This window comes from Sylvia atricapilla, chromosome 6 (genome assembly GCF_009819655.1).
Source record: "Sylvia atricapilla isolate bSylAtr1 chromosome 6, bSylAtr1.pri, whole genome shotgun sequence".
Classification (NCBI taxonomy): Eukaryota; Metazoa; Chordata; class Aves; order Passeriformes; family Sylviidae; genus Sylvia; species Sylvia atricapilla.
The window spans coordinates 18,178,403-18,204,820 of NC_089145.1; the positions used below are offsets into that span (position 1 = coordinate 18,178,403).

The 26,418-nt window shown below is 47.9% G+C and overlaps 2 protein-coding genes and 1 non-coding gene across 7 annotated transcripts in view; 2 read left to right on the forward strand and 1 right to left on the reverse strand.

Moving 5' to 3' along the window:
- Window positions 1–7,245, reverse strand: part of LOC136362469 (USP6 N-terminal-like protein) — a 75,874-nt gene extending 68,629 nt beyond the window's left edge. The window contains exon 1 of one of the 4 annotated variants that reach the window (XM_066321018.1): window positions 7,160–7,245. The gene's annotated coding sequence lies outside the window, so the exon portion shown is untranslated. The remainder of the gene's footprint in view (window positions 1–7,159) is intronic. The other 3 variants (XM_066321015.1, XM_066321017.1, XM_066321016.1) reach the window with 3 other exon arrangements.
- A 91-nt stretch (window positions 7,246–7,336) lies between these two features.
- On the forward strand, window positions 7,337–7,409 carry TRNAA-AGC (transfer RNA alanine (anticodon AGC)). Its single transcript has one exon. It is a non-coding gene; the product is annotated as a tRNA-Ala (tRNA).
- A 5,436-nt stretch (window positions 7,410–12,845) lies between these two features.
- RNH1 (ribonuclease/angiogenin inhibitor 1) lies at window positions 12,846–25,729 on the forward strand. 2 transcript variants are annotated; one of them, XM_066320989.1, is made up of 10 exons: window positions 12,846–12,922; window positions 16,285–16,390; window positions 18,028–18,198; window positions 20,120–20,290; window positions 20,915–21,085; window positions 21,856–22,026; window positions 22,518–22,688; window positions 23,628–23,798; window positions 24,562–24,732; window positions 24,941–25,729. In XM_066320989.1, the coding sequence occupies exons 2-10, from the start codon at window positions 16,305–16,307 to the stop codon at window positions 25,026–25,028; spliced, it is 1,371 nt and encodes a 456-aa protein (XP_066177086.1). In that variant the 5' UTR covers window positions 12,846–12,922; window positions 16,285–16,304; the 3' UTR covers window positions 25,029–25,729. The 2 variants fall into 2 exon arrangements, with proteins under 2 accessions (XP_066177086.1, XP_066177087.1); XM_066320990.1 differs by lacking the exon at window positions 12,846–12,922 and adding an exon at window positions 14,684–14,782.
- The last annotated feature ends 689 nt before the right edge of the window (window positions 25,730–26,418 follow it).

A 26,418-nucleotide genomic window follows, 5' to 3' on the forward strand; every position in this document is an offset into this window, starting at 1 on the left:
TCGGGCAGGATACCGGCTAACCTAATCTTTTCATTTCAGTCTGCCACCTCAGCAGTCAGAGGACATGGAGTAGAAACATTGTTTGAGCCACAAACTAAAGACCAGAGATGCATTTCCCAGGGGCAAACACCCCTCCTGCCCAGCCTCTCTGGGAAGGGACCTCTCTGCCCATTCAGCTGCCCCCATGGCAGATCCAGCACCCTGTTGTAGGTGATGTGTGGTCTCCCAAGTACTGATCTGCTTGGATATGCCACAGGATGAGGTCAGTGGAGATCCAGCTAGCACCCATGCCCAAGGCAGGAAAGCAGTAAGGGAAGAGATCCCTGTAAAATCCAGACAAAAATCTTGAAAAACTGTTTCCTTGGACACAGAGGAGGCTGACAACAGCCCACTGCCAAAGAGGGGCAGAGATACCCCCTGTCCCTTCTCCCTCCTGTTCCCTTCCAGCAGCCATGGACCCTCTGCCTGCCATCAGACTGAGTGCTGGCACATAAGAGGGTGAGACGACAACGATTTCCATCCAGACCGTTGGATGTTAAAAAGCATAGTGAGGACAACACCACAGGAAAGAAACTATGAGTTCTCACATGTCTGTAGAGGGCTAGAATAGCTGAAGGGATTCATAGACCAAGCCTGAAAACACACACACACTTGCTGAGTCCACCCCTTGTATGGTGCAATTTTTTCCACAGAAACTGGATTACAGCACCCTACTTTAGGAGGTGACTAATCACATTTTAAACACATCAACTGGAAACAAGTTCAGCCCCTTCAATGGTTAAGATCTTGTGAAGCTTACTGGCTTTCTCAGCTATATGTTACATATGCCCCCTTCCCACTGCAAGTTCAAGTTGCACCTGCTGTACCTCATGGCATCTTTCCCTCACAGCATGGGAGACCCTGAGCAAACTCCAGCCAGATTTCTTCACCATACAGAGGTATCAAAGCACAGCCATCAGGTCACCCTGCCAAGCCTGCTGTGGGATTTGCACGGTAAGCTCAAGGCAGGCAGAAGAATGCATCAGGCTCTGCTCAGCCTCCAGACATTTAGAGCATTTCTGGGAGGTCAAGTGATGGTCCTGGGTGTCTGTCCACCATAGCTACCATCAGCCTGGTCAGCTCTGCAGCAAACCAGATGGGAAGGCAGCTGTGGCTCAAAAATACATTGGTAAAGAAAAAATCCAGTGCCAGGCCACCCAGACTGTGGCAGCACCAAGGTGGCTCAACTGTGCACCCAGGCCACAAGTGCCCTCAAGCAAATCAATGCATTGCAGATAAGATACAGGCTTCCCAGTGAAACTTATACAGCAGGTCAAAAAGCAAAGCAAATAGTGAGGCTTTGAACTAATTTCAGTAACCTTATCTGGTTAGCATTGTAAGCAGCAGCAGCAACAGCACAGGTAACAATTCTGACCCACTTTGTTACCACCAGAGGAATGAACACATTACCTCCTTCCTGATAAATCCCCCCCAGTCATAGATCAACATTCATGATCACTTTTGACTCATGGAACTAAAGGGGAGGGAGGAGAGATACCGTTAAGAACAAGGCACCACAGTTTTCAAGAATTAAATTTCTAAATATGCAGGTCATTTTCCTACCTGCTCCTTCATCTACTTGGTATCGAAGTGTCTGACAACACACGTAACTCACTGTCAGTGCAACCTCGCTCCACTCAAGCCCAAATCAGATGTCAGAGCTTTAAAAGAAGGAAAGGAAACACTCAAAAATTTTAACTTAGGGTGAGAAAACCACACTGGTAAGCTAAAACTGCTGTAGTTAACTATGATGCAAACAGGAGAATTTTTTTTTTTTAAAGCAACTGCAGTAACTCCGACTGATACTGTATCCCCCCAACATCCTGCCGCTGTGGTGGTGAGCAGCAGATGTGGCCCTCACACGCATGACCCTCACTGATCAATGAACAAAACTGAAGGGAAGGAGGCTGGAGATGCAAAAACTCAAGACAATCTGCTTTTGATCCAGGTTTCTGATGAGGCCCAGCATGTGCATGAAGAAGGCAGACATGCACAGCTGCTGCAAAGAGTAGTAAGAGGTGCAGGAGCAGGCTGCAGACTCAGGCTGGCTGTCCCAGCTGCTGCTATGTCACCAGAAAAGCATGCACCTCACTTTGCTCAAGGAGCCACTCTCTCCCACACCTCTTACAGCAGGAGGCACCAGCAAGCTGCTGAATAGACCAACAAACAAGCATTTTGAGCAAGCTGGCTTTAGTTCTGCTGTCAGGACACCAGGGAACTGAGTCATAGCTAAGGAGATCAGATGTGTATTGATGGACACTCCGCCAAAGCTGGAGTGATAGGGACACACAAGGGGCTGAGCAGCCCCAGCCCCTGCTTCTTCTTCATTGAAGATTTTTCCCCCCACCTTGGAGCGATGACAAGGAAAATCCTTCACTGAGCTCCAAAAGATGAGGCAAGTGATTTGTTTTCTTGAACTTTGGGCTACCACAGCACTGGGACTCACCGGCACTGTGAGCTCCCACCCTGCCAGACAAACTGCTCAGCTGCTGCCTGCAGCACAGGAAGCTCCTCTGCAGAAAGCTGAATGGTGCTGGCTCCTGCGTTTGATTTCCAGGATCCAAGCCACAAGGAGAGCTAAAAATATTCCAGTTAACCATTCCTTTTCAACATAAGACTTGATGATGGTGCCACAAGAGTATTATACAACTACAAACAGAAAGATGTGATCTGCAAATCAAACTAAGAAAAGTGAGAAATCAGAAAAAAATTATTTCAAAAAGAAATCAAACTGAGCAAACAGCTAGCCAGGACTGTAAGCTCTGAATTCAAGCACGGACCTCATTGCCAAAAACGCAGAGAAGCTTGTGCTACTTGCAATTATGGTAGCTGGCTCTGAGGTGTTTGCAAGCTTTCTGGTGTGACACACACAGGGTATATAATTTCTGTTCTGCACTGACTATACACAGACAGCTCGTTCTGGCTATAGCCCATACAAGCTGTCTCCTGGATCAGCTGGCTGCTCAGCATGGTGCCACCCTGCACGTCAGGAGTTAAGCAGGAAACTTTTATTCCCTGTAAAACCCATTGCAAAGAGCCAGCTACGCTCTGGAGCCAAGTATTTCCTCACATGAAGATTTAACAGCAGATTTTTTATCACTGCCCAGTCTTTGCAGCGATATGTAGACGTTAAACATCGTCTGCAGGTAATACTGGAGTACATTACTCACAGCAGTGCACCCGGGAGAACCAGCAAATCCTCTCTGTTTGAGCCCGAGCGTCAGCTTCACCATGGAATTACATTTATCTCTCTGGCACCAGGCTCTCATTAATGGAATTACCAGGCAGGCTGCTTCAGACTTAACACTTGAGAGAGGCGGGCCGGGATGGCTCCGCTCCAGCCTCAGCCCGCAAAGCCGGCACTGTTTCTCCATCCTCCAGCGAGCTGCCACCCGAACGAGCCCGACCCCGTGACGAGAACCAGGGAAACAAAAGGAACAACCCCGAACTGTCCAGGGCAATCAATATCTTTCTAGGAACATCCAGGCTTCTCGCCAGCTTTCTTCCAGCCCCGATTTAGCTCTTCTGCAGTGCAGGGGGGATGGCACGCGCAGGAGCAGCCCGGCGGGATGCGGAGCCGGCAAGCGCTGCTGGCACTCGGACAGACACTTCGGGGGGACAACCCACACCGGTCCCTCTACAAACACCTTAAGCGGAGGGTGTCAAAGCAAACCCACAGCTACCGAGAGCATCCACCCAGCTTGAAAATCAGGGCAAGCACTCCAGTCTGAATACTTGCTTCAGAAATACCCACTGCTACTTCAAACAGGGAGGTGTGTACAATAGCGAACCAGCCGAGAGTGCACCCTCAGCACACGAGAGTATCTTGCACATTCTGTAAATCTGCCTTCCACCACACAGCAGCTCTTGCAGTGCCATGCTGAGCAATCTGCAGCGTGGCATGAACCAGCCCCTTAAAGAACCCCTGCACTTACTCAGTAAAATGGACAACTGGGATGTCCCAGGCTGCCAAAAGCCGAAGGGGATGTAACAAGCAACGCTTTGACAAAGCTGCACTCACAGCTCTACAACTTCAGCATCTGTGGGGGCTGGTCTTTACACAGAGCAGCTGTAGGCTTCTTTAGGTGGCATATTCCTAGTCTTCAGCAAAACAACTTCTATAATCTCAGTGTGGATTGAGCACAAGGAAAAAACAGAGATCCACCAAAACCTGAACAATATTGCCCAGCATTGCTCAGGAGCACAGCTCTGCCAGAGCAAGTGGAAGATAGAAAGAGGAAAGCAAGGCCAAAGTTTATTTGCAGAGCATAGACATGTCTTTCCAACAACTTGGGCTGTGGGAGCTGAACTACTCTCCCCCATAATTAAAATGAAGGAGAGGAAAGCACAGGAATTACTCCAGCATGACTGTGAAGAACTGAAGCTTTGAGTTTCAAAGTCCACCTTAACACATTCTTTGATGCAATTTTAATTCTAAAAAAAAAGGAGAAAAGAGGTTTTGCGTGGGAAAAGCTGCTGTACAACCCTGTTATTAAACCAAACAACGCACAAATGAGGGAGGGCTGTGGCTGAGGTTGACCAAGCAAAGCTGAAGACAGGCCTCTCTTCCCCCTGCCCCTGCATTTGCTCTGCCAGGAGCTCCCAGCAACACAATTCAGAGGCAGACTGCCCCGTGACAGGAAAAACACATGTAACACCAGGCAGTGAAACCTCACATCTGAGAGCATCTATGCAAAACACAGCCTGAAACATATTTTCCAGCCCCACAGAGTCAGCCTGATACTAAGCAAAGCCAAGCTGGTGAAATGCTGTTGCATGCATTGAAGGTGAGATTCCTCAGCAGGGGAGACTCTCAAGCATCTTCTTGTTTTCACCATATCAGAAAATAAAAAATAATTTAAATATATATATTTTTTTTTTAAAAAAAGAAGCCAGGGGTAAGATTGTGGGGTTCTGCAGCTCAAGGTAATGTAAAAAAGACAGGAGGATATAAGAAAAAAAAATTACACAAGTGCAATGCTCTCCAGTGTAGCACCCAGAGAAACAGCTACAAAAACTTTCTTTTCAAAAAAAACAGTAAGGGTAAGGAGCCATCAAAATCATGAGTCAGGCTCCAAGATAAGAAATCATACTGCTGGATGGGTGCGGCTGCCTGCTTGTTTGGTCGCTGTTGAGTTTTTTCTCAAAGATAAACATGCCTTTTAGAACATGTTTGTTGGCCAATCTTCTCTCTGACAAAAAGACAAAAAAAAAAAAAAAAAAAAAAAAAAAAAAAACACACAGAAGGAAGCTCACAACCGTGAAAATGATAAATGAAAGACAGGAGAGTTTCCGAAGAGCTCTGAGGTCATGCTTCACAGGCCCTTGAAAGTAACATGCAACATCTCAAAAAGAACAAAAGAGGAGTAAATTTAAAATTCCAAGTATTTCAATAAAATATCACTCAGAGAACCTATTAAGCAAACTCTGCAGGAAGCAGACCCCATTCACAGAGCCTGAAACTTGTCAAGTAAAATAAATAAATAATGTTTTGCACCTATTTCATTTGCAAAGCTGTAGATATACAGGAGTATTTAATCACAAATTCATAGTCTGGAGGAGGATAGCTCAGCAAATGCATCCAAAAAAAGTAACTTGTATATCAGAGGCAGAACTAAGACAAATCCCTCAGGAAACATGTAAATTTGAGCAGAGAATGGTTCTGAATCCAACAGAATGATAGCCTGAACACAGCCAAGGTAGAAGCAGGAAAGTATTGCAGAAAAGCAAAGTGTAAAGCACCCAGGAACTTGATGGAGCAAAAGCCACAGCGAGTCCCATCACTCTCACCAAATTCAGCTCAGTGAATTGCAGTGACTTGGTGACCAGATCACTGCCTGCAGCCCGGCCAGCTCAGCCCAGGACTCTGCTGCTCCCCACACAGCGAGGTGTCAAGCAGCCACCACCGAGATAATACAACAAGGTTATTTGGTGACTGCCTTGGTTCAGAAAGTATTTTGCACTGGCCACCAACACTTTTTGGGTTTTGTCTTGTCTGACTCAAGAACATCATAGGGCAAGAAAAGTGACTGAGCACAAGGCAAGACATTTACCAGAACGATATGTTTTTAACTGAGCCCTGGATATCGTTGCTGTTGAACACAGCTTTATTTAAACGCTGCAAGCCCACCAATAGCTTTGTCTTCCTCAACATAGTGCTCACAGAGAAATGACCCAATGCTCTCATCTGCTTTGCTATGCCCTCCTTGATTGAGGGCATCTCCTTTTCCCGCATCCAAAACAGGCACCAAAATCCCATCTGGTCAATGCAGCTCCCCAGAAGACTCCAGCACATGCTCCCACCTGCCATTTCGACAGGTACCTGAAGTTCCCTGCTCCAGAGCCAGCATCTCCTTCCTTGTCCAGCAGGGAAACCGGTGCCTTTAACTCTACTCCAGCTGAAGCACAAGACAAAACGGAACCATTTCTTGAAGGAAAAGACCTCACGATTCACTACGGTGCCAGATTTCACTTCTGTGGGTGTTGTTTTCAAAGCAGACACTGCAAGGCAAGGCGGGGAGAACCAACTGCCCGCAGCAGGTTTGCTCATCCAGGCACTTGGGCATCCCAGCTGCCCCAGCCACGCCAGAGACCCGGCCCGGATGTCCCAGCACGGACGGCAGCAAGTGCTGGGGGCTGCCCGGGCAGGCCGAGTGCCACCCCGAGCCCCCGCGGGGCGCGGAGGGTGGCGCGGGCTCCGTGTCCCTGGGGCCGTGAGGGGCGGCCGGGCAGGCGAAGCCTCCCAGAACCGTAACCGGGGTCACCCGGGCAGCTCCTGCGCCCTTCATCAGCTGGGAGGGGGGCTCGATATTTTGTGGTGGGGTTTTTTTTTGTTTGGTTGTTTCGTTGTTTTGAACTCAACGCAGCCCCACCGCGACTCAAAAAGGACCAGCCCAGGCCCCTGGCAGAGTCTGTGACGGGTGCTCCAGCCCGCTGCTCTGACCTCCACACGCACCGCCGCCCCACACACACACAGCCGTACGCATCCTGCCCCCCAAACACACAGCCCTTCGCAGCCCCCCACCGTTCCCGTTCCCATTGCCATCTCGTTCCCATTCCCGCCCCGTCCCCGTTCCAACTCCCATCCCCATTCCCGCCCCGCTCCCGCTCCAGGTCTCACCGCGGGGCGCATCCTCCTCTCCCGGCGCGCGCCCAGCCCGGCCCGCCGCCGAGCCCCGGCCCTGGCGCTCCCGCGCAGGCGCATTGGGAGCCCCGAGCGGGACGTGTAACGGCCGGCGGCGCACGGCGTCTCGCGAGAAGTGACTATGTGTGCACAGGGTGTACCACAAGCCAGTGCGGGGAATTAGCTCAAATGGTAGAGCGCTCGCTTAGCATGCGAGAGGTAGCGGGATCGATGCCCGCATTCTCCAGCTACTTTTCTTACCCGCTGTTGCCAGCTTTGCGCCGGCTTCCATTGCAAACCAGAACTTTACTGGTTTTGCCTTTTTAAATTCGTTATATTCTTATTTGCTCCCTTGACATTCTTAAAAGGCCACAGAATATGCCAAGTTGGAAGGGACCCACAAGAATTATGGAGTCCAACTGTCGGCTCTGCACAGGACACACCAGGAGTCCCACCATGTGCCCGAGAGCATTATCCGAACACTTCCTGAACTCTGTCAAGCTTGGTGCTGTGACCACTTCCCTGGGGAGCCTGTTCCAGTGCCCAGCCACCCTCTGGGTGAAGAAACTTTTTCTAATATCCAACCTAAACCTGCCCTGACACAGTTTCAGGCCGTTTGCTCGAGTCCTGTCACTGCTCACCAGAGAGAAGAGATCAGTGCCTGTCCCTGCTCTTCCCTTCACGAGGCAGCTGTGACTACAATGGGGTCTCCCCTCAGTCTCCTCCAGGCTGAACAGAGTGAGTGACCTCACCTGCCCCCAGTAAGGATACACAGATATGTTTGCCTCTCCTGTGCTTAAGGCAGGCAGAACACTGTCTGTGTATTCCTGGCTCTGCAAGAGGATCTTTTGTTTCCTTTTAAACATTGGACAAGACCTCAACAGTGAACAGCATCCACTACATCCAGTTCTTCCCACACAGCTCTGGCCCCAGCCCTCCCTTTCTCATCCCACCCTAGAGCAGAAAAGCGTTTAGAGATCCCTTCACCTGGTGGCCTCTGGTAGAGCCAAAACACTTGTTTGCCTTCTGTAAATTTAAGAAGGAATCAAACAACCTCAAGGGATTGTTGATGTAGGTGCCATTTATTAAAAAAAAGTCAAGACTTTGCTCCCTGAATTTATCCAGATGCAAAGTTCAAGCAAGTACGTCAGATTCAGCTCCTATTCTACTGCAACAAGCCACAAGGAATAACCAAAAGCTTTAAAAAAAGGAGAAGCAGTTTTTAAAAACTGATGGTGTATCATGGGAAAAAACCCCAAGCTCACAGGATTACACTCAGCTGGCATTTCCATCCCTGTCACAAGCTGAACTGGGAAACAATGGAGGAAAAAATTCTGAGCGTTTTCCTCAATTACATGCATAAGGAAATGACCCTTATGGCAAATTTCAATGACAAAGAATGAGATTCAACTTTCAAGCTTCTCACAGGCCCCAGCCTATACCTGAGGAGACTGCAAAATATCCCACCCCCAAAGCTTTGCAGCAAATTCATTCTGATAGCCCAAGGAAGAACTGGATTAGAGAAGATGCAGTGGGGTTTTTTTGTGCACAAGTCTTATGGGGAGCAGCTGAGGGAACTGGAGTTGTTTAGCCTGGAGTAAAGGAAGCTCAGAAAAGCCCCCATCACTGCCTGCAACTACCTGAAAGGAGTTTTAGTGAGGTGAGGGGGTCTCTTCTCACAGCTGACAAGTTACAGGATGAGTGGAAATGGCCTCAAGTTCTGTCATGGGAGGTTTAGATTGGATATCAGGAAAAAATTCTTCTCTGAAAGGATAGTCAGGCACTGGAACAGGCTGCCTCGGTAAGCGTTGGAATCACCTTCCCTGGAAGTGTTCAGAAGGAATATGGATGTGACACTCTGGGCTATGGTTTAGTGATGAACACAGTGATGCTGACTTAATGGATGGACATGATCATTTTGAGGTCTTTTCCAACCTTTGCGACTCTAGGATATAAAGTGAATTTTTGGGCCACAAATACCCATGAATTCTCATGGGTTCTCTCACGGAGACTAGAGAGAGATGCCCCTACTGGCAGAGGACATCTACTATTCCTTTCTGCAAAAAGGCAATGGTAACATGCAAACTGAAGTCTGAAAAACAGATGAGTGTATGGTTGTTGGGGTTATTTAAGCTTCAAGATTTCATTCTTGCCTTTTAAAGATGATTTAAACTCACATTTCTGAGTCCTGTACAAAGTCATGAAATAACCAGCTGTCCCTACAGAGGCCTTCAAAGTTTCAGCAAATTATTCAAGTCTTTCTGTGCAGCAGGATTTAACAGGAAAGTGAAATCCATTGCAGTCTCCTATTTCATCAGCTGCTACACAGCTGGCATGAAGAGACTGTGTTGTGAAATACAACTGTGTTTCTGGTCTGGTCCTCTCATTTTCCCCTCTAGCTCAACCCTCAACCCCTGCAATGTTTTGGTGACCAAGGGCAACTTCGGGATGAGGGAAAACCAAAGGACCGTAAGTCTGGTCAAACTGATGCTGCATCGCCCTCTGCAGACGGGCAGACAAACACTGCCGCAGTCTGAGGCGGAAGATGGAGAAGAAAAGCAGGGATATGAGTAAAAGTCCTCTGACATAATCTTTCTGTTGGTTGATGAACATATCTGGAAAGCTCCATTTTCTTGGGGCTCCATTTTCGCTGGACCCACTGTGAAAGACTGTATCCACAGGGATAAAATATTACACATACACTCACAGCACCATTTCATTATAATGCTCTCCACTCCCCTCAAAACCAAAACCAGTGCAAAATGGAAACAACAGTTTTTCTTTTACAAGAACAAGGCGACCACATCAGAACTGCAAGAATTTCCTCCCTAATGGTTTTCTTGTGGGAATCTATCATGAGCTGCCACAGTATGGAACATTTATATGTGTGTGTGCACGCATGCAAGTAAAGGCGAGCAGTTGCCTTTATTTTCTGAAAAACCCAAACCTTGCTCAGACACCTGAATTACAGCTTGCTACCAGCACCTGTTTACTGATCTCTTTCTTTTCTTTTTTTTTTTTTTTTTTTTTTTCTTTTTTTTTTTTTTTTTTTTTTTTTTTTTTTCCCCCCATCTCCTGAGGAATCAGTTAAGCGACAGTGTCAGGTTCTTCTCCACTCTAGCTCCACAGATACTTTGCTTAATCAGCCCACTGACTCTTCAGGAATGGCCCAAGTTTTGCATTTCCTCACCCTACAAAGCCTTACTTCAAGTTTGCACACAAGCTCAAGGAACAAATGGCTTCCAGCAATGGATCAAGTAGGATATAAACAAATCACTCACTGCAACAAATGGAGCTGGGCACATGCTTACAATTCACTGTTTTGATCTCCACAGCTAAATTTATGAATGAATGTTCTGGTAGGGATCATATAGTCAAGTTAGAAAAAAGATCTGTCACAACTCTTAGAAGTTTATTGTCTTTAATTACCATTAAATATATGCACAGAGGTATCATGAGAGCAGAGAGGACAGAACAGGAAACCTCTAGAAGGGGAAAAGGCAGAGTTTTCAGTTTACACTAATGGCCTTAATTTAAGTATTCTTTCATAAGTTTTCTCTAGGTTATGTGCATAAATTCAGTTTTAAAATAAAGTCATCTTAATTGCAGAGGCACATCTGAACTTCCTCAGATCCCAGGACACAAGACCTGCACCTCATGTGTTCATGCCAGCTGTGCCCGAAGGCAGCAGGCACCGTACTCACCCTCCCTGCTACAAAGACCAAAAGATGGAGAGGATCTAAAAAACGAGGAGATAAATTTGAATGAACTCAGAAAGGATAATGGGAAACTGTGATAAAGAAGGGAACACAGGGCAGATGTCAGAACACAGATGTCAGAACACTGCCAGACTCCTCAAGGAATTTTCAAGGCATCAGCCTTAGTCTGTACAAATAACCAAATGGACATGCCTTCCATGTCAGGAGTCTTCCACTGTTTGCAGTATGTGGTAAGACATACACAGCTATTTCTCACCGGTGTTTGATGTTGGTTTTCTCAGCCCCACTTTGTATCATTTCCTCTGGATCTGTGTGTATCTGGATGAGCAGCATGGCCTGGCCCTGCTTGCTGGGGAAAGGGCAGTAGATTTTTCCAGAGATGTCTTTTGCTGTTCCCACAGTGAGGGCAGCCAAAGGGTTGACAAGGAGACAGAAACACATAACCTTTTGGCATGGCTATTTGGCCTGTAAATCTAATATTTCACCAACACAGACCAGAGTGTATTGGGTGTTTGCCCAGGGCAGGAGGTCTACAGAAGGCCCACGTGACACAAACCTCTCTGAAACCTCTAACAGATACTAGACTTTGTCCTTTTAGAGACTCCTGATAAGTGCAACAAAGCGGGAACCAAGAGCAGAGAGCAGTGGCTGGATAGGAAATGACACCTTTGCTGTTGGGCTGAATGACAGACATACAAATAGCCTGGTTGACCAGGGGATCTCCTGCCAGCAATAACTTTCTTCCTAACACTAGTGGTCTTCCTGAAAGCATCACGCCAAGCAAGAAGGGCAGAGACATCCTTCACCAGCCACAGCATCCCCTCCATTGCCAGCATCCTAACAAGCACCAAGCTCAGGAGCTGGGAGCTCAGGCCATCTCCAAGCTCTTGCCTGTGCTTCAGCAGCTTTCAGGTCAGACTCAGAAACACAAGGACTGTTCTAGCAAACTCTGTGTGGATGACACTGTTTTCCTGAGAGAGAACGGAAAAGAGGTGAACTCTCTGGTATTCAACTCACTTCTGGGCACTGAGGAAGGTGGGTTTTAGCTCATTGAGCTCTCCTGGTGATGGGTTCCCATCTTCTCCAGGAAAAGGCTAATAAAAGGAGCCAGAGAGAAAGCCTTTATTGTTTCTCCTGTTGCTCAACAAAGGCTCTGTTTCCCAGGCCATCACCATCATTCCACCATCATCTCTGTCAGCATCTGCAGCTACAGGAGGGAAAAACAGGTCTGTCTTTCTGCTACTGGATCATTTGCAGGCTATTGAAACATTAATTCATCTTCATACCATTGAGAACAGGGGAAGAAAGTAAGTTACTTCAACCCACAACTGTAGTGCAATGCAGCTCGAGTGATAGCAGGGTTTTCCTTGAGGAGGAGAAGAGCCAGTGGGAATTTGGGAGAAGAAGGTGTAGGAGTGAGGTCCATGCTCGCTGCTGAGGGACAGTTTTAGGGAGACAGGACCGGGGCTGTGCCCAAGGAACCCTTCCAGGCAATGCGAGCATTCAGCTTGTACAGAAGCAGGGGGCTGCCTGTGCCCCAGCCGCTGCTGGGAGGTGGGATGCAGAACCCCCAGGTGAAGTGACAGGTAAGCAAGAATGTGCTCAGCATTGCTCCTAGGCCCGGTAGGACAGGCTTGCCTGGAGAATGGAGAAACCACACAAACTCCATCATCTCAATCCACACTTTAACACTGTGGTGGCCTAATTTTCAGATGGATCCTTTACTGCCAACTACTCCCTTGCTCTGGGCCACGGCGAATGGCCACATGATCTGGTGCAAGAAGTTAAAGCTGCCTCTGTCATCATCAGGGGCTTTTTGCAACACTTGCTTCGTCACAGGCCATACACAATTGTGTACACAGTGCTTGCTCCGCGAGGCCCTGAAGAGCTGCCAAGGGTAGGAAAAAAGCCGTCAGAGCCCAAAATTGTTTCCCTCCCTCTAGCAGGCATCATGTGTACGACAGCAGAGGTTGCGTGGTAACGGCAGCAGGAAGGCGCCGGCTCTGCCCGCCTCGCTCCGCACAGCACCGACAACAGCAAGGTAGGGGACCAGCGGCAAAAACAGGCTCTGAAACTCCCGAAACTTTCCCTCCTGCTTTCCAGGGAGGCGCACGGAACCATTTTAAAGCCATACTTTGTAGAGAACAGCTGGTTGTGCTTAGTTGAACTGTTGTGTGAGCCAGGGTTATGTAAAGAGGGTGTTTGTAGGAAGAAAAATCTGGGGGAGATGCTGAGATTTTGGGGGTGGATGGAGGAAGGCAAGTCAGGGTGTGGCCTAGTGCCTCTCGGCACTTCAGAACCTTTCTTTGATCTGTCTTGTGAAAACCTGAACGAGCTTTTACCGGGGCTAAAACTACCGGGAAACAATAGGGAGGGAGACAGGGAGTAGCCGGCAGACGGAGGAGGAAGCGAGCCAAGGGATGACGAATGCCTTCCAGCCCTGACCAAGCGCTGCCGCTCTCGCCCCGCCTCGGGACGGATGTGCGGGACAGCCGCTGGTCACTGGGGTCGGGTGGGGCAGTGGCACGGGGACAGCCCGGGAGGGCAGCAGGCCTGGCAGCAGCACAAGCCCGAGGCGCCCATCCTCCACTGCTGTCACAGCTCCGTTCCAGAGAGCTCAGAGAGAGGCCTTTGTGCCAGCGAGGTGCAGCTCTCCGCTCAGCGTGCTGCGCTAATGAGGGACGCAGACACGAGAGAATGAGGGACAGATAGATACTCGTCGTGGATAGGACTGGTGACAGGGATGGGGAGCAGGGACATCCCAGGCCCTCCCAGCTGGCCCCCGTGCACAGTCGTCTGGAAGCCAGGATATTTTTGTTGTTTCCAGTTCAAACAATTCCTAGTTCCGAGCTCCCTGGGGAAGTCCTGTCTCTCCTGGCTGAGACCTTGCCATGGTGCCTCTGCCCTGGGTGACCTGCATTCCCATCTTGCTTCAGGTCCCAGCACACAGCAGAGGTTGCCCTCCCAGCCGGTTGGGACATTTTATGTTTGGATACTCCTACCCTTTGTGCATCCACTCATTATAGAGATTTCTCCTTCCCCTGGCTTGTTTCCTGCGTATCCCAGTGCTCCTGCACAGGGGGGAAGAGCAGCAGGGAGATTAGGGTGGATGGGGGGAAAAAAAGGCAACTGGAGATAGGAATAAAAGGAAAGGGAGGAAAAGGGGACAAAAATAGAGAAGCTGGTAAGAAGATGAAAAAGAGGGAAGACAGAATAAGAGGAGAGATAGCAGAAAAAATGAAGGCATAAAAAGGAACAGAAGAGAACGGTGAAAGAAGGGAGAAGGAGGAAAAGGCAAGGCAAGGCAAGGCAAGGCAAGGCTAGGCTAGGCAAGGAAAGGAAAAAATGAGGGGAAAGAGGAGGGAAAAAAGCGAAGAAAGAGGGAAGGGGAAAGCACATGAAAGAGAGGAAAGTAGAAAGTGAAAAGGGAAAAAGAAAACAGAAGGAAATGAGGAAAAAGGAAGGAAGGAGATATCAAGGAAACAGATAAAGGAGAGTGGAAGGGAAAAGGGGGAAAGAAGGTCAGAAAAGGGGGAGAGGGAAGCAGGGAGAAGTCAGGAATATTTAAGAAAGGAAAAGACAAGAATTGGGAAAGAGAGAGGAAAGGTTGTTGCCAGAGAGGGCAGGAGAAAAGGGAGAGGGGGGAAAAGAGGGGGAAAAAAGGGAGAGAAAGAGAAAAAGGGGAAAGAAAGGGGAAAAGGGGAGGAGGGACAGATCCTGCTCCTCCCCGCCGCGATTCGAGGCGGAGCCGGGCCGGAGCCAGCGGCAGCTGCGCGGTGGCGGCGCGGCGGTAGGAGCTGGGCAGCCGGGCCGGGCCGGGGCGGAGGGAGCAGGGAAAGAAAGCCTGAGACGTAGAAGCGCTGCCTGCGGTGCGGGAGGCGGTGCGCAAGGCGGCGGGGCGGTGAGCACCGGGGCGAGGGGGAGCGGGCAGGGGCGGCGGCGGTGGCGGTGGCCCGGGCCAGGACCGGGCCGCTGCCCGGGACCCCGAACGGGATCCCCCCCCTCGGCTCGCAGGAGGGTGCAGGACTCGGTGGGGGCTGGGGGGAGAACCCTGTCTGGATCCGGGCGGGGAGTAAAACGAGAGAGCGCCCGAACGACGCGGGGTGGGCTGTGACAGTCCGGCTGCCACTGTCCCTTCGCGTGTCCCCGCTGGCTCCGATCCCCGTCACCCCGCGACACGTGGGGCTGTGGTGCCGTCCCACGGAGGCCGTGGGCCGGGATTCCCGGCAGCGCTCGCGTTGGGAAGGGCAGAGGCCGAGCATGTGTGTGCGCTCATGATCCCGCTGGCGCCGTGTCCCGATCCCGCCGCGCTTCCCGAGCGCCGCCCCTCGCCCGGGCGCGGCTCCTGCCCACGGGGGTGCCGGGGTTTGTTGTGGGCGCGACCTGACGGCGGCGTTGGGACCGAGCTGGTCTCTGAGAGGAGAGTTTGGGGGCCCCGTGATATTAGCCGCAGGAGGGGACTGAGATGAGGGAAGGCGGTGGTGACTGCAGCTCACATTCCGATGGGACAGCTCAGGGATTAATTCTTTTACAAATGCCCTGTAGTCTGAGTCATGCTGGCCAAAGCAGGAGACCAAGGCTGCGTTTTGTACCTACTACAGCGCTGCCTTTATCCCCATCCCTTGTAGACTAAACCTAGAGTTCAGCTACTAGCCTTGGCATGTTTTCGTTCATGTTTATCTGGAGCCGTTCTACACAGCGCTGTGTTTACATCACTTCAGAAATGCAGTTTGACTGCAAAACAAAACAAAAACAAAACAAATATTCTGCTTACCAGCTTCTCTTTACTTGAATTTGCCCAACCAGAGTGATCTTTCTAACCCTGAATATCGAATGGTGGAGGAATACTACTCCCATCCTCACAGGCTCAACTTTTCACATACGGACACATGTCCAGCAGGATTTTTAATTTGAGCCCAGCTAGTTCTCATGCTCATCTTCCTCATTCACCCAAATTATCTCAAAAATACCCCAATTTTAAGTACAGCTTGAGTTTCCACAATGGGTCAGGGGTGGCACATTGATGGAACTTGGTGTCTGTGTGGCTCAGCATGCAATAGTGAGTAGCACCAGTGCCCCTATAATGCTCCTTCTGGTTAACCTCCCTTGGACGTGGAAGGTGAACATTTTATTCTCACACAAGCAGCTTTCAGATAAGAGGCTTTTGCCACATCTCTTCAGGATTCCTGTGCTTTTTTCCTCTTAGAGGAAGGCCTTCCCAAGTCCCAGACAAAACCATTCCAACTCTCCTGGCCTTATACTGGTGTTTGCAGGTTTTGGAAAATTATGATCTGTCCCCTTTGCACAGTATGGGTCGTGGCTGAGAGATGGAGAGATTGAAGAACATCGTTGCTTCTCAGTCAATTTTTAAAAAATGTGGTTTTATTTTGTTTCCATTTTTAGGTCTTATCCCAGCTGTCAAAATGGACCTTGACATCCAGTGTGAAGAGATGAGCCCATCTAGATGGGCTGAACTTCTGACCACAATGAAATCCTGCAAAACCATCAGGTAGAAACTAGTTGTTTATCATCTCTTTTGAGTAAGAACTGTTGCATTTCTCTCCTGTGCTTTTTTATCTTCAGAACTGTTTGACCTGGGACTTAGAAACTACATAGCAACAGGAATGAATCTACCTATTTTTATCCAGGAAGTTAATTTAAAGGGGGGAATAAACCACCACCCTCTTTCAAAGCTTTTTCAACTACAGATAAATGTCCCTTGGTATGAAGTTGCCTTGTTTCTTGGTGTTCCATAGGGCTCAGCTAGGTAATGTGATTTAAATATTTGACCACCATTTTGGTTATTCTGCTTTTGTCTCTCAAGAGGGGGAAGACATCTCTTTGTGCTTATTAGGTTGCACGCTCTGGGTTGCCGGCTTGATGGTGTCAAGTGATTTTGGCTTCAGTAGTCAGGTACAAGACATATGCCATCAGCTTTTAATCCTTTACTTGACCTTCAGAAGTACCAGCCTTGTTTGTTGAGCAAACAGTGTGAGGGAACCATCTTCTGGGGTATAAGGTGTAGGACAGGGCCCAGAAGAGTTGCTACTGCAATATTTCCCCTCTGCTGGTTGGGAATTCACACTGCATGGAATGGTGTCATCCTGCTGGAGCTGGAGAGGATGGGTCACTTCATGCCAGTAGTGCCTCAGAGGGCATCGGACCTGGTGAGGGCAACTTCCTTTTGTTTTGCGAAGGAGCCTTTTGCTGGCAAAGCTTCATGGGCCTGGCCTTGACTTCCCAAGCCTGCCTTGGTTGGCAGAAGGCAGTGGGATGGTTGTCTCCTGGGCAGAGGCTGGGCTGCTCCAGAGGCAATGAATGAGGGTGATTGCTGCAGGGATTGTTACATCAGTGTTGAACATGATCCCATTGGAAGTCATGTCTTCTTGGTGGGGGAGGGAAGGAGAACCCTCACAGAGCCTCACTTTCCATACTGTTGTCTAAGGAGAAGTGACCAGGCAACTCTTGGCATTCCTGGCTGTGGCTGTGCCTGGGCTGTATGGTTCTTCATGACACCTTTTGATCTGTGTCTTTTCTGCCTCTCTCTATACCTCCCTGCTGTCCTTTGTTCCTAATCCTTTCCTTGGCTCTCCCTTCTTCAATTCATCCCCATCAATTTAGCAGTGCCTAGAAGAATGCTGATGTCCAGTGAGAGAAGCCACTGCCAAGCTGCAGACTCAGGGTTTGTGTGCTGAGATTGCTGCTGGAGGGAGATGGTGCAAAGCAGCATGACTCACCTGCAAGACACCAGCTGCTGATGAGTGTCTCTGGGGCTGGCTGCAGATCCAGCTGGGCTGTCTCAGTGCAGAACCAGTCTGACAGTCTGTAAACTGGCAGGTGGTTTGTCACTGTCACTTTTAATTAAGGTGCTTCCTCCAGCTGTAGGGGGATGACTTGTACCATCTTCTGTGCAGCACAGAAGAGGATCAAGGCTTGGGAAGCTGCCATCCAGCCCATCCTGTGTTGCAGCCCTGAGCACACCTTGGTTTGTGCCATCCAACACCCATCAAGTCCTGCACATACTTAGGGAGGCATCCCAGGAACTGCAGGAACATTGCCCACTCGGCTTTCATGAGCATTGCTTCAGCCAGGAAGAGCAGAGCAACTCTGAGGACTAAAGTGCTCCTTCTCTCCTTTGTCTTTCAGGTTGGATGATTGCAATCTCTCCAGCAGTAACTGTGAGGATCTCTCTTCCATCATAAATACAAATCCATCCCTCACAGAGCTGAAGCTGAACAACAATGAGCTGGGAGATAAAGGTGTTGAATACCTGTGTAAAGGGTTGCTGACACCAAGCTGTAGCCTACAGAAGTTATGGTAAAGCCCCAGTGATTGTCTTGCTATATCGTGCTGTCACAAATGAGTGTTTTGAGGTCTCTTAAAGAATCACTGGCAAAGGCAGGTTTAATATAAAAGTGAAAGCACAACAGTATGTTGACAAGGTTCACTCTACTACTTACTAGATGGTTAAAGCACATAGAGAAAAAGCAAACAAAAATTTAAAGTCAATAACCAATGTCAACTGAAAAATTATCTACATGGAGGCTGGGAGAAGGGGGAAGGGTCAGGACAGGAAAGAGTGGATAAAGAAGACAGTCCTTTTGAATTGCAATGTTCAGAATCTTTGCTAAACTCTGTCCTGGTCTGGACCAACACTTTAGTCTTAAAAGTTTTAACGGCACTTAAACTTAACAGCAGTCGATTAATAGCTTGGGTTAAACAATTTAACAAAGGTTCTTATAGAATTTGCTATAATGCAGCAGTAACTCACAGGCCTAACTTCCTTACATATTCAAAGTACTTAATAATCTAATAATCTTAATAATCTGTGACAGCAACAGTCACAGGCCATTCTCCATAGCATATTCCCACTCACAAGCACACAAACCTAAAGGGAGTATGTACAAGGTGCTCACCTGTGGAAAATTCCCCTCAAATTCAGTGAAGGACTCACATCAGATGCCTTTGAGGTTAAGCCTCGTGGCGTGGGGGTGCCAGCCCAGGATCCGTCGTCATCTGGCAATCCTTGGAATGCAGCAAACTGCAGAGTTCCCTGGCCCTGAGAGGCATTTTACAGAAGCACCCCACCACACGATAATATTAGTGCTCAGCAGCTCTGGTGCAGGAGCTTTAGTCAGAGCCAGTGGCTGCTGCCTCTGCTCCTCAGGAGGCCTCAAACAGATGCCTTCTCTGCCCAGCATCTCTTCTTGCAGAGTGCAAGAGTCCTCCAGCTCCTGAGGGGAATCTGGAATCCTCAGGACGCTATGTTGTAAAAATCATTTGCCTTTTAGATCAAACATTAAAGTCACTATGCCCCCTACAATAAGGAATCAGGCAAATAGAAAGAAAGTTGACTGTGAAACTGATGAAACTGCAGTTCTCTGATGGGCCTTCAAGAAGTGTGGTACTCTGTATTGGAAGACTTAAGTAGTTTTTTAGAGAGTTTCCTCTAGGCTTCAGACTTCTTCACATGTTCATGTAACAGCCTGGATTATGGTTTTTCAGTTCTACAGAAATAAAATTGTCCATTTTTGAGGTTCTGATAAGGTGCCTTAAATAAAAGAGAAACCAAATAAAAAGGAAGAGGAATATAAAGAGGAATACATAAGAGAATAAGACGAAATGAAAGAGCAACCAAACCCAAGTCAAACCTTCCTGCACAACACCTCTCCATTGCTCCAAAGCCTTATCCAATAACTCTATAAACATCCCAGAGCAGTACTAGCACAGTTCCTATGCTACTTCTCCAAGCCTGAGTGCTGAAAGATCAACTTCATAGATCCTTCTTGTGCTATACCATTAAACTAAATTATATCCATAGTTGGATGAGATTTTAACTTCTACCTACTCTGGATCACATTTCTGCAGGAGGCAAGAAATCATAAGATCCCTTTGCTTAATCTCTGGGTCCAGCCTCCTGATATTAAACCACTTCTATAAACCAATTGTGGGTCTACCTATAGAGTGAGTCCTTACTCTGCTGGAGCTGCTGTATGAGTGATTACACTGAAGGAAGCATGCAAGCTATTGCTTGTGGCACAGGTGTAATAGATAAAATATTATGGCACACCTGTAAAATAATGGTACTAACCTGGATAAACCACTTCCTAGAGGGTTATGCACTGTCATAGCTGTGGTGTCCTTTCCAAGCTCCAACCTCATAGATAAACCTCTCTAAGAAAAGCTTCTCTAATTCTAGGAGTGCATTTCGCTCACCCCTGTTGCCTCTCTCCTGCAGGCTGCAAAACTGCAATCTGACAAGTGACAGCTGTGAGACCCTGCGCTCTGTCCTCAGTGCCCAGCCATCCCTGACAGAGCTGCATGTAGGGGATAACAGACTGGGAACTAATGGAGTGAAGGTGCTGTGCCAAGGGATAATGAACCCCAGCTGTAAGCTGCAGAAACTGCAGTAAGTAGTCACTGTGTTTTTTTTGGTGACAAGCAGGAGTTTTGTTGCCATTGGATTTGTCCTTGTTTTACCTGAAATTGTCATGCTTATTCATGCTGGTGGGTCTTTGGGTTTGGAACTGTCAGGTATCTGTTTCCCATAGGCTTTTGTTTAGCCTTCCTGGCAGTGGTGGCTGTAAATGCAGGACCTCTCAGATGCCCAGGAAACATCAGACTGTGCTGCCCTTGGTCCTTGTTTCATGACTGAGCAGAGCCTGGGTGTATTTGCAGCCCCCAGCTCCCTCCAGGCAGCCCCAGAATTGAGGCTCGTGATGGTGTTGCAGTGCAGAGCTCAGTCCTGTGTGCCAAGCTGCCTGTACTCTGGTTTAATGGAGGCCTAGTGTAAAAACTGATCTTGCTAGGGTCCCCTGGGATCTAGTTTTGAGAATTAATGCCTCCTGAAATGAGCAGAGACATGCTGTTAAAAACTCTCACAGTTATCTCTGGTTTTATGCATAGCCTGTTCTCAACTCACATTAGCATGTTTGCTGCTCTGGCTAATACACACCAGGCCCAGCTGATTCATGTGGTAGCAGGATGTGTGAGGAGGATTGTCTTTTTGCCTGGACTTCTTTTTTTCTTGCAGGCTGGAGTATTGTGAACTCACAGCTGATATTGTGGAAGCTCTCAATGCTGCTCTGCAAAGCAAGCCCACCTTGAAGGAGCTCAGCCTGAGCAACAACACGCTGGGGGATACAGCTATAAAGCAGCTATGCCAGGGCCTGATGGAGGCAAGCTGCAACCTAGAGCTACTACAGTAAGCTGGTCTTCTCTAACTGCAACCAGTGCTGCTGCTAGTCATACCATCCATAGGACAGGAAAAATCGTTGTAAGAAAGGTTGAAATGTAGGCCAGATTTTTTGATGGCTCAGATTTATGTAACTGGAAACTGCACACAAATGTCTGGGCCTTTCACTTTTGGAGTTTTTGGCGCTGCAGGTCAAACCACCATTTACTAAGGGAGACTGCTCACCTGTGTCTCAGAGCAGAGGAACAATCACCCTCAGTGGCTCTAGTTCCTGAACCGGAATTACCAGCCTGTTGAGTGTATTTATTCAGAGCTCTTTTTTGCTACAAAACAAAGGTGCTGGGTTTGGCCTGATTTCTGGGGTAAAGCCCATGAAGGGCTTTCTGGGAAAAGCACAATCTTGCCCTTGAGGTTAGCAGGGGTTGGCTCAGCAGGGAGTCTCTGGGTGATGCTGCCAAAAGTTCCTCTTAAAAAGGGTAACTGATAAAAAGGGGAAGTTTGGCAAGAATGTTCCTTGCATTAATGCATATGAATAGCTGGATCAAAGTGTCTTGCAGCCTCATGAAATGCAGGAGCAGTGTGTTGCCTCACCCAGAGTCCCATCTCATATACCTGTATCCTCTGTGAACCTTGCAGGATGTAGCAGTGCCTGGCTGAGCTGCAGTAGTTTGCAGCAAGGAACCAGCCCATAGACCCTTCTCAGTCTGAACTGGGGTATTGGGGTGTATCTAACAAAGTGGGGTCTGGAGCAGCAACTCCAACTGTGTTTTTTCCTGCAGCCTGGAGAACTGTGGCATAACCAGTGATAGCTGTATGGAGATTAGTGCTGTTCTCAGGAACAAGTCGTCTCTGATGGATCTTTCTGTGGGGGACAACAAGATCGGGGACTCTGGTCTGGCTCTGCTGTGCCAGGGAATGATGCATCCTAGCTGCAAAATCCAGAAGCTGTGGTAAGGGTGGGCAGAGGTTTCTTATATCCCTTCTGCAGCCTCTGAGCTGTTTAGGTTGTGCTGCTGGTTTGCTCCTAAGTTGGAAGTTTCTCATTTACCCTTTACAGTCAGAAAGGTGTCTCAGCTGCAAATCACTTAATTCCCAAAAACTGGGTGGAGAACATCATGAACAAGTAGGGCCACACTGAAGTTCCTTGGATCAAATTCTGAGGAGAGGGCAAATGGAAGTTTATAATGGCATTGTCTTGGCTTCCAGTTCAGTTATCTGTCTACTAGAATTGCATATTTCTGTTTCTTTTTTATGTGTTACAAGCAGAGCTTTTGACACAGCAAGTGGAAAGTAAGGAACAGAGGAAGCCATGTGGTATGGTGTATGAAAGGATATAAGAGAATGAGACAATATAACCAGAAATTCAGAATACTAAAACAGGACTCTGTTTTCTAATCTAAGTCATTCTTGGTAGAAAATAACATTTTCTTTTTCCCTGCAGGTTGTGGGACTGTGATCTCACAAGTGCTAGCTGTAAAGATCTCTCCACACTCATCAGTACAAAGGAGACCCTCACAGAGATCAGTCTGATAGACAATAACCTGAGAGACTCAGGGATGGAAATGCTGTGTCAGGCACTCAAGGATCCCAGATCTAAACTTCAGGAGCTATGGTGAGCTGCTGTCAAGTTTCACATACCCACTGCCTTCTTTGGGGGCCTCACTGAAGAAAGATGTAAGTGAAGTAATGCCCAGCCAGATAGATCCTCAGTTGCGATGGTTCCATAAGCAACTTCTGCTGGTTGTGTGACTGAAAGGATTTAGAGACTTTTTTGAGACTTTAAAAGGATTTGTATTTCTGGACTTTTAGACAGTTTGAAGATCTGCCCCATCACAGTTATCCTGTTAGTAGCAAAAGGAGACCAAACGTCACTTGCAGAGTTTCTAATTAATTGTTTTATCACGTAACATATGGCAGTTAAGAGACTTGAAGTTTGAAAGGCCCGATGGAATAGCAAAATGAGTGCTGTGATCAGCTATCTCAGGTTCTCCACTGGAGCTAAACTCTCTCAACTGATGTGACAAAAGAAAGCTCTAGTGACATTAAACATTTCTCAGTATCCTGTCCTGTTGACTGTGTCACCTTTTAGACTAGGATGGTCTGGTGGCTGGGAGAGGAAATTTGTTCTTTCACTTAGAACTTGAACTTTCCTACATTGCAGACTCAGCTCCTGCCCCCAGCAGGGTTCTTCCCCTGCCCTGGTGGCCTGGAAGTCAATGGGGTGCCTCAGGAGTGCACAGTGGAGCCAACAGTGATTGTTGGAGCAGCACACTTCATCCTTCTTTGTTCCTGTGCTTTCTGGGCAGGTGCCTTTTCTAGGTGCATGCCCTTCCTCTGTGTCCAAGACAGACATCCCACATAAAGAGCGGCAGAGGTGCTGCCTGGATAGGACTGAGCAGACAGGCATTGTAAGGAGTACAGTGATTGCAGGAAAGCTCTGGTTCCTCTGTTCCCACTGTCTGGGGTCCTGTTAAGTAAATGTAAAGAATTGAATGGTGCCTGATAGTTTCTAGGTGTCCCACCTAGATCTCATGTCACTTTTTCCTTGCAGGCTTAGAGAGTGTGGGCTCACCACTGCTTGCTGCAAGGCTGTCAGCTCTGCTCTCAGCACCAACAAACACCTGAAAGTACTGCACATAGGCGAGAACAAGCTGAGAGATGCAGGGGTGGAGCTCCTGTGTGAAGGGCTAATGCACCCCAACTGCAACATCCAGTCCCTATGGTAAGGTGCACTCTCAGAAGTCATCTTGTCTCTTGCTGTTCTGAAGAGTTTGTCTTCTTTGTCTTCTGCTTTGTCTTCTACTTCCATGGTCCTTTATAGGTGTCAGCACAAGTTGTGGTCCAGCCTCACTAGAAAGAGCAGGCAGCCAGCTGGAGCATCACCTCTAGCCTTGGGGTGGGATTTGCCTTTTCCATGGGCCTGTTCCCTTCCCAGATGGGCCGAGCTCTGGGCTGTGTGATGCTCAGCCCTGTGCTTGTTCTCTCCATGCTGTTAGACAGAAGCCAGAGCTGTGGTCTGATGCCTAAATTCACAGTGAGTGAGTGGAGCAGACAAGTCATGGAGACATCAGTAAGACTTGCAAGTCTGTCCAAAGATACATCTTTTGACCACTTAAAGCTACTTGGTCATCAGCTGAGAGGTTTCATTTGCCCTCTTTAGAGAGATGGTTGCAAGTCTCAAATATAGTAACAAGAGATGATGATGCATGGTGGTGAAATTTGGAATAATTTCAATGGGTTCCTTCTACGCCCACAGCCACACACTGTTATGCTTTAAGGAGGCCTTGGAGGTGTTCAGCAGTCACCATGAGGGCAGCTGTCTCTGTGCCAAGACCACAGGCCAGCCCCTGCTGATGTCTCGCAGATGCCATCTTCACAGGGATCTCTTGTCCACGCTGGGGATGTCCACACCTGCTGCCTGGGTGTGGGGAGTGTTTCCTGGAGCCAGGGCTCACTGTGCTGGCCTCTTCCTCCTCTCCCTGCAGGCTGGGTAACTGTGACCTGACAGCACGTTGCTGTGCCACCCTTGCCACCGCCATGGTCACCAAGCAGTGCCTTACCGAGCTGGACCTGAGCTGCAACCCTCTGGAGGATGAAGGCATCAGGAAGATCTTGGAAGCCTTGAGGAAGCCCAGCTGCAACCTGCAGCAGTTAATGTGAGAGATGGTGGTAGCCCTGGCAGGGGTGGGAGACTAGTGCTGGTGAGGGGGTCTTGGGCTGTAAAACCAATTTCTGGCTGCTCTCAAAGCTAGATGGGGCCTTTCTTGGCATATGACCTTCCCATACTGGCCAGTCATGCACCTTTCTCTTTCCTTAACAAGAGGATGCTCACTAAATCTCACTTGCCTTTTTGTTTTGGTGTAGTTTGTATGACATTTTGTGGAGTGCTGAAGTGGACGATGAGCTGAGAGCCATGGAAGAGTCCAAGCCTGAACTGAAGATCGTTTCATGAGTGGTGACTGCCTGCAGAACGTCAAAACAATGTTCTCTTCTTAATCTGAACTTTTTATAAGTAAAACTAATTAACTTAATAGGGAATTTTCTTGTACCAAAATCATTTGTGGATTCCCTGAGTGGGTGTCTGGGGAGCTGATTCAACTTCTCTGTGTTTCTGGATGTACTAACTCAGAGACTCATGAAAGCTGCAGCATCACTATCCTTGAAATAAACAATTACTGTCTTGTAGAAGTGGGTCTCTAGCCTTTAGGAGCTCTTTAATCCTATAATCCCTTCTAACAAATTAGCTGGGCTTTAAACAGAGCTCCTTTCCCAAGGCAAGAGAACTACCCACTGTATTGTTACTGGGTGGTGCTTTTGATAGGTCTCTGGGGAAGGCTCTCAAAAAAACCTGTATGTTTTTAATCTAAAATTGAGCTCTCCCCTGTCTTTCTCTAAAAGTTCTTGGAAAAGCAGTGGTGGCCAAGGCACTAGAGAAAAAAGAAATGAGCAGCTGTTCAGCTGTGTAATGTCAAAATTTGTGTCCTTTGAATAGTGATTTTCCTACAAACAAAAGATGCTGTGTGCATTTCTGCTAGTATGGGAAAGGATTAAATGATTGATATGTTTGATCTGGCAAAGAGTAGTTCTACAGGAACTTTATACTTAATTTTTCTACTTATAAAAATAAAATATATCTGTATATTTCTCCTTTAAGACCAATCTAGTTATTTGTGAACTGCAGTACTACTAACACCTTGTTTTACTTGTTTGTTTTTGGTAAGTACCTAGCTGATACATGCCAGGAGAAGATCTTAGTCGAGGCTTTAGGTAAAGAACAAGCCTAGAAGACATTTCAGTTTTCAGGGAACACTGGGGTTTCATGCTCAGAGTTGTAACAAACCCTTGTTCTAACAGAAAATGCAGCTGCTACACACCTAAACCACAAAAGAATGAATATAACTTTAAAAATATAGAAGGCAAGCCTGGCATTGTCCTTGGCTGGCCGTGCAGGATGAATGCCAAAAAAATCCGATTCTCCAGTGTGTTTTCATGGAGTGGTCACTTGGTGTTTCCTTCACCGGCAAATTCTGTGTGGCACCAAAGATAAAGATGTTCTTTGCTTTTTGCTGCTCACATTCATCCTGCAGACGCCACAACTGGCATTTCTTTGTCCTAGAAGATTTGACCTAAGCAGTTTCTACAGTAGCCTTCACAAACCTAAAACAGTGCATGAGAAATAACTTAGCTGTGTCTTCAGGCAGGTGTGAAGGATAGGATTGGATGTTTTTCCCTCAAGGCATGTCTCCCATAGCTGCCCAAAAAGTTAAAACCCACTCCTTTTTGTTTTGGTCTTCTCCATCAATAAAAACTTCCCCATTCTAAGGGGCCCATAAACAGGCTTT

What these genes read in the sequence shown, in the direction of transcription:
- RNH1 (XM_066320989.1), top strand. Translation starts at nt 16,305, where the DNA reads ATGGACCTTGACATCCAGTGTGAAGAGATGAGCCCATCTAGATGGGCT. An exon ending in TGTAGCCTACAGAAGTTATG is followed by an intron (nt 18,199 to 20,119) that starts GTAAAGCCCCAG and finishes TCTCTCCTGCAG; the next exon opens with GCTGCAAAACTGCAATCTGA. An exon ending in TGCAACATCCAGTCCCTATG is followed by an intron (nt 23,799 to 24,561) that starts GTAAGGTGCACT and finishes CTCTCCCTGCAG; the next exon opens with GCTGGGTAACTGTGACCTGA.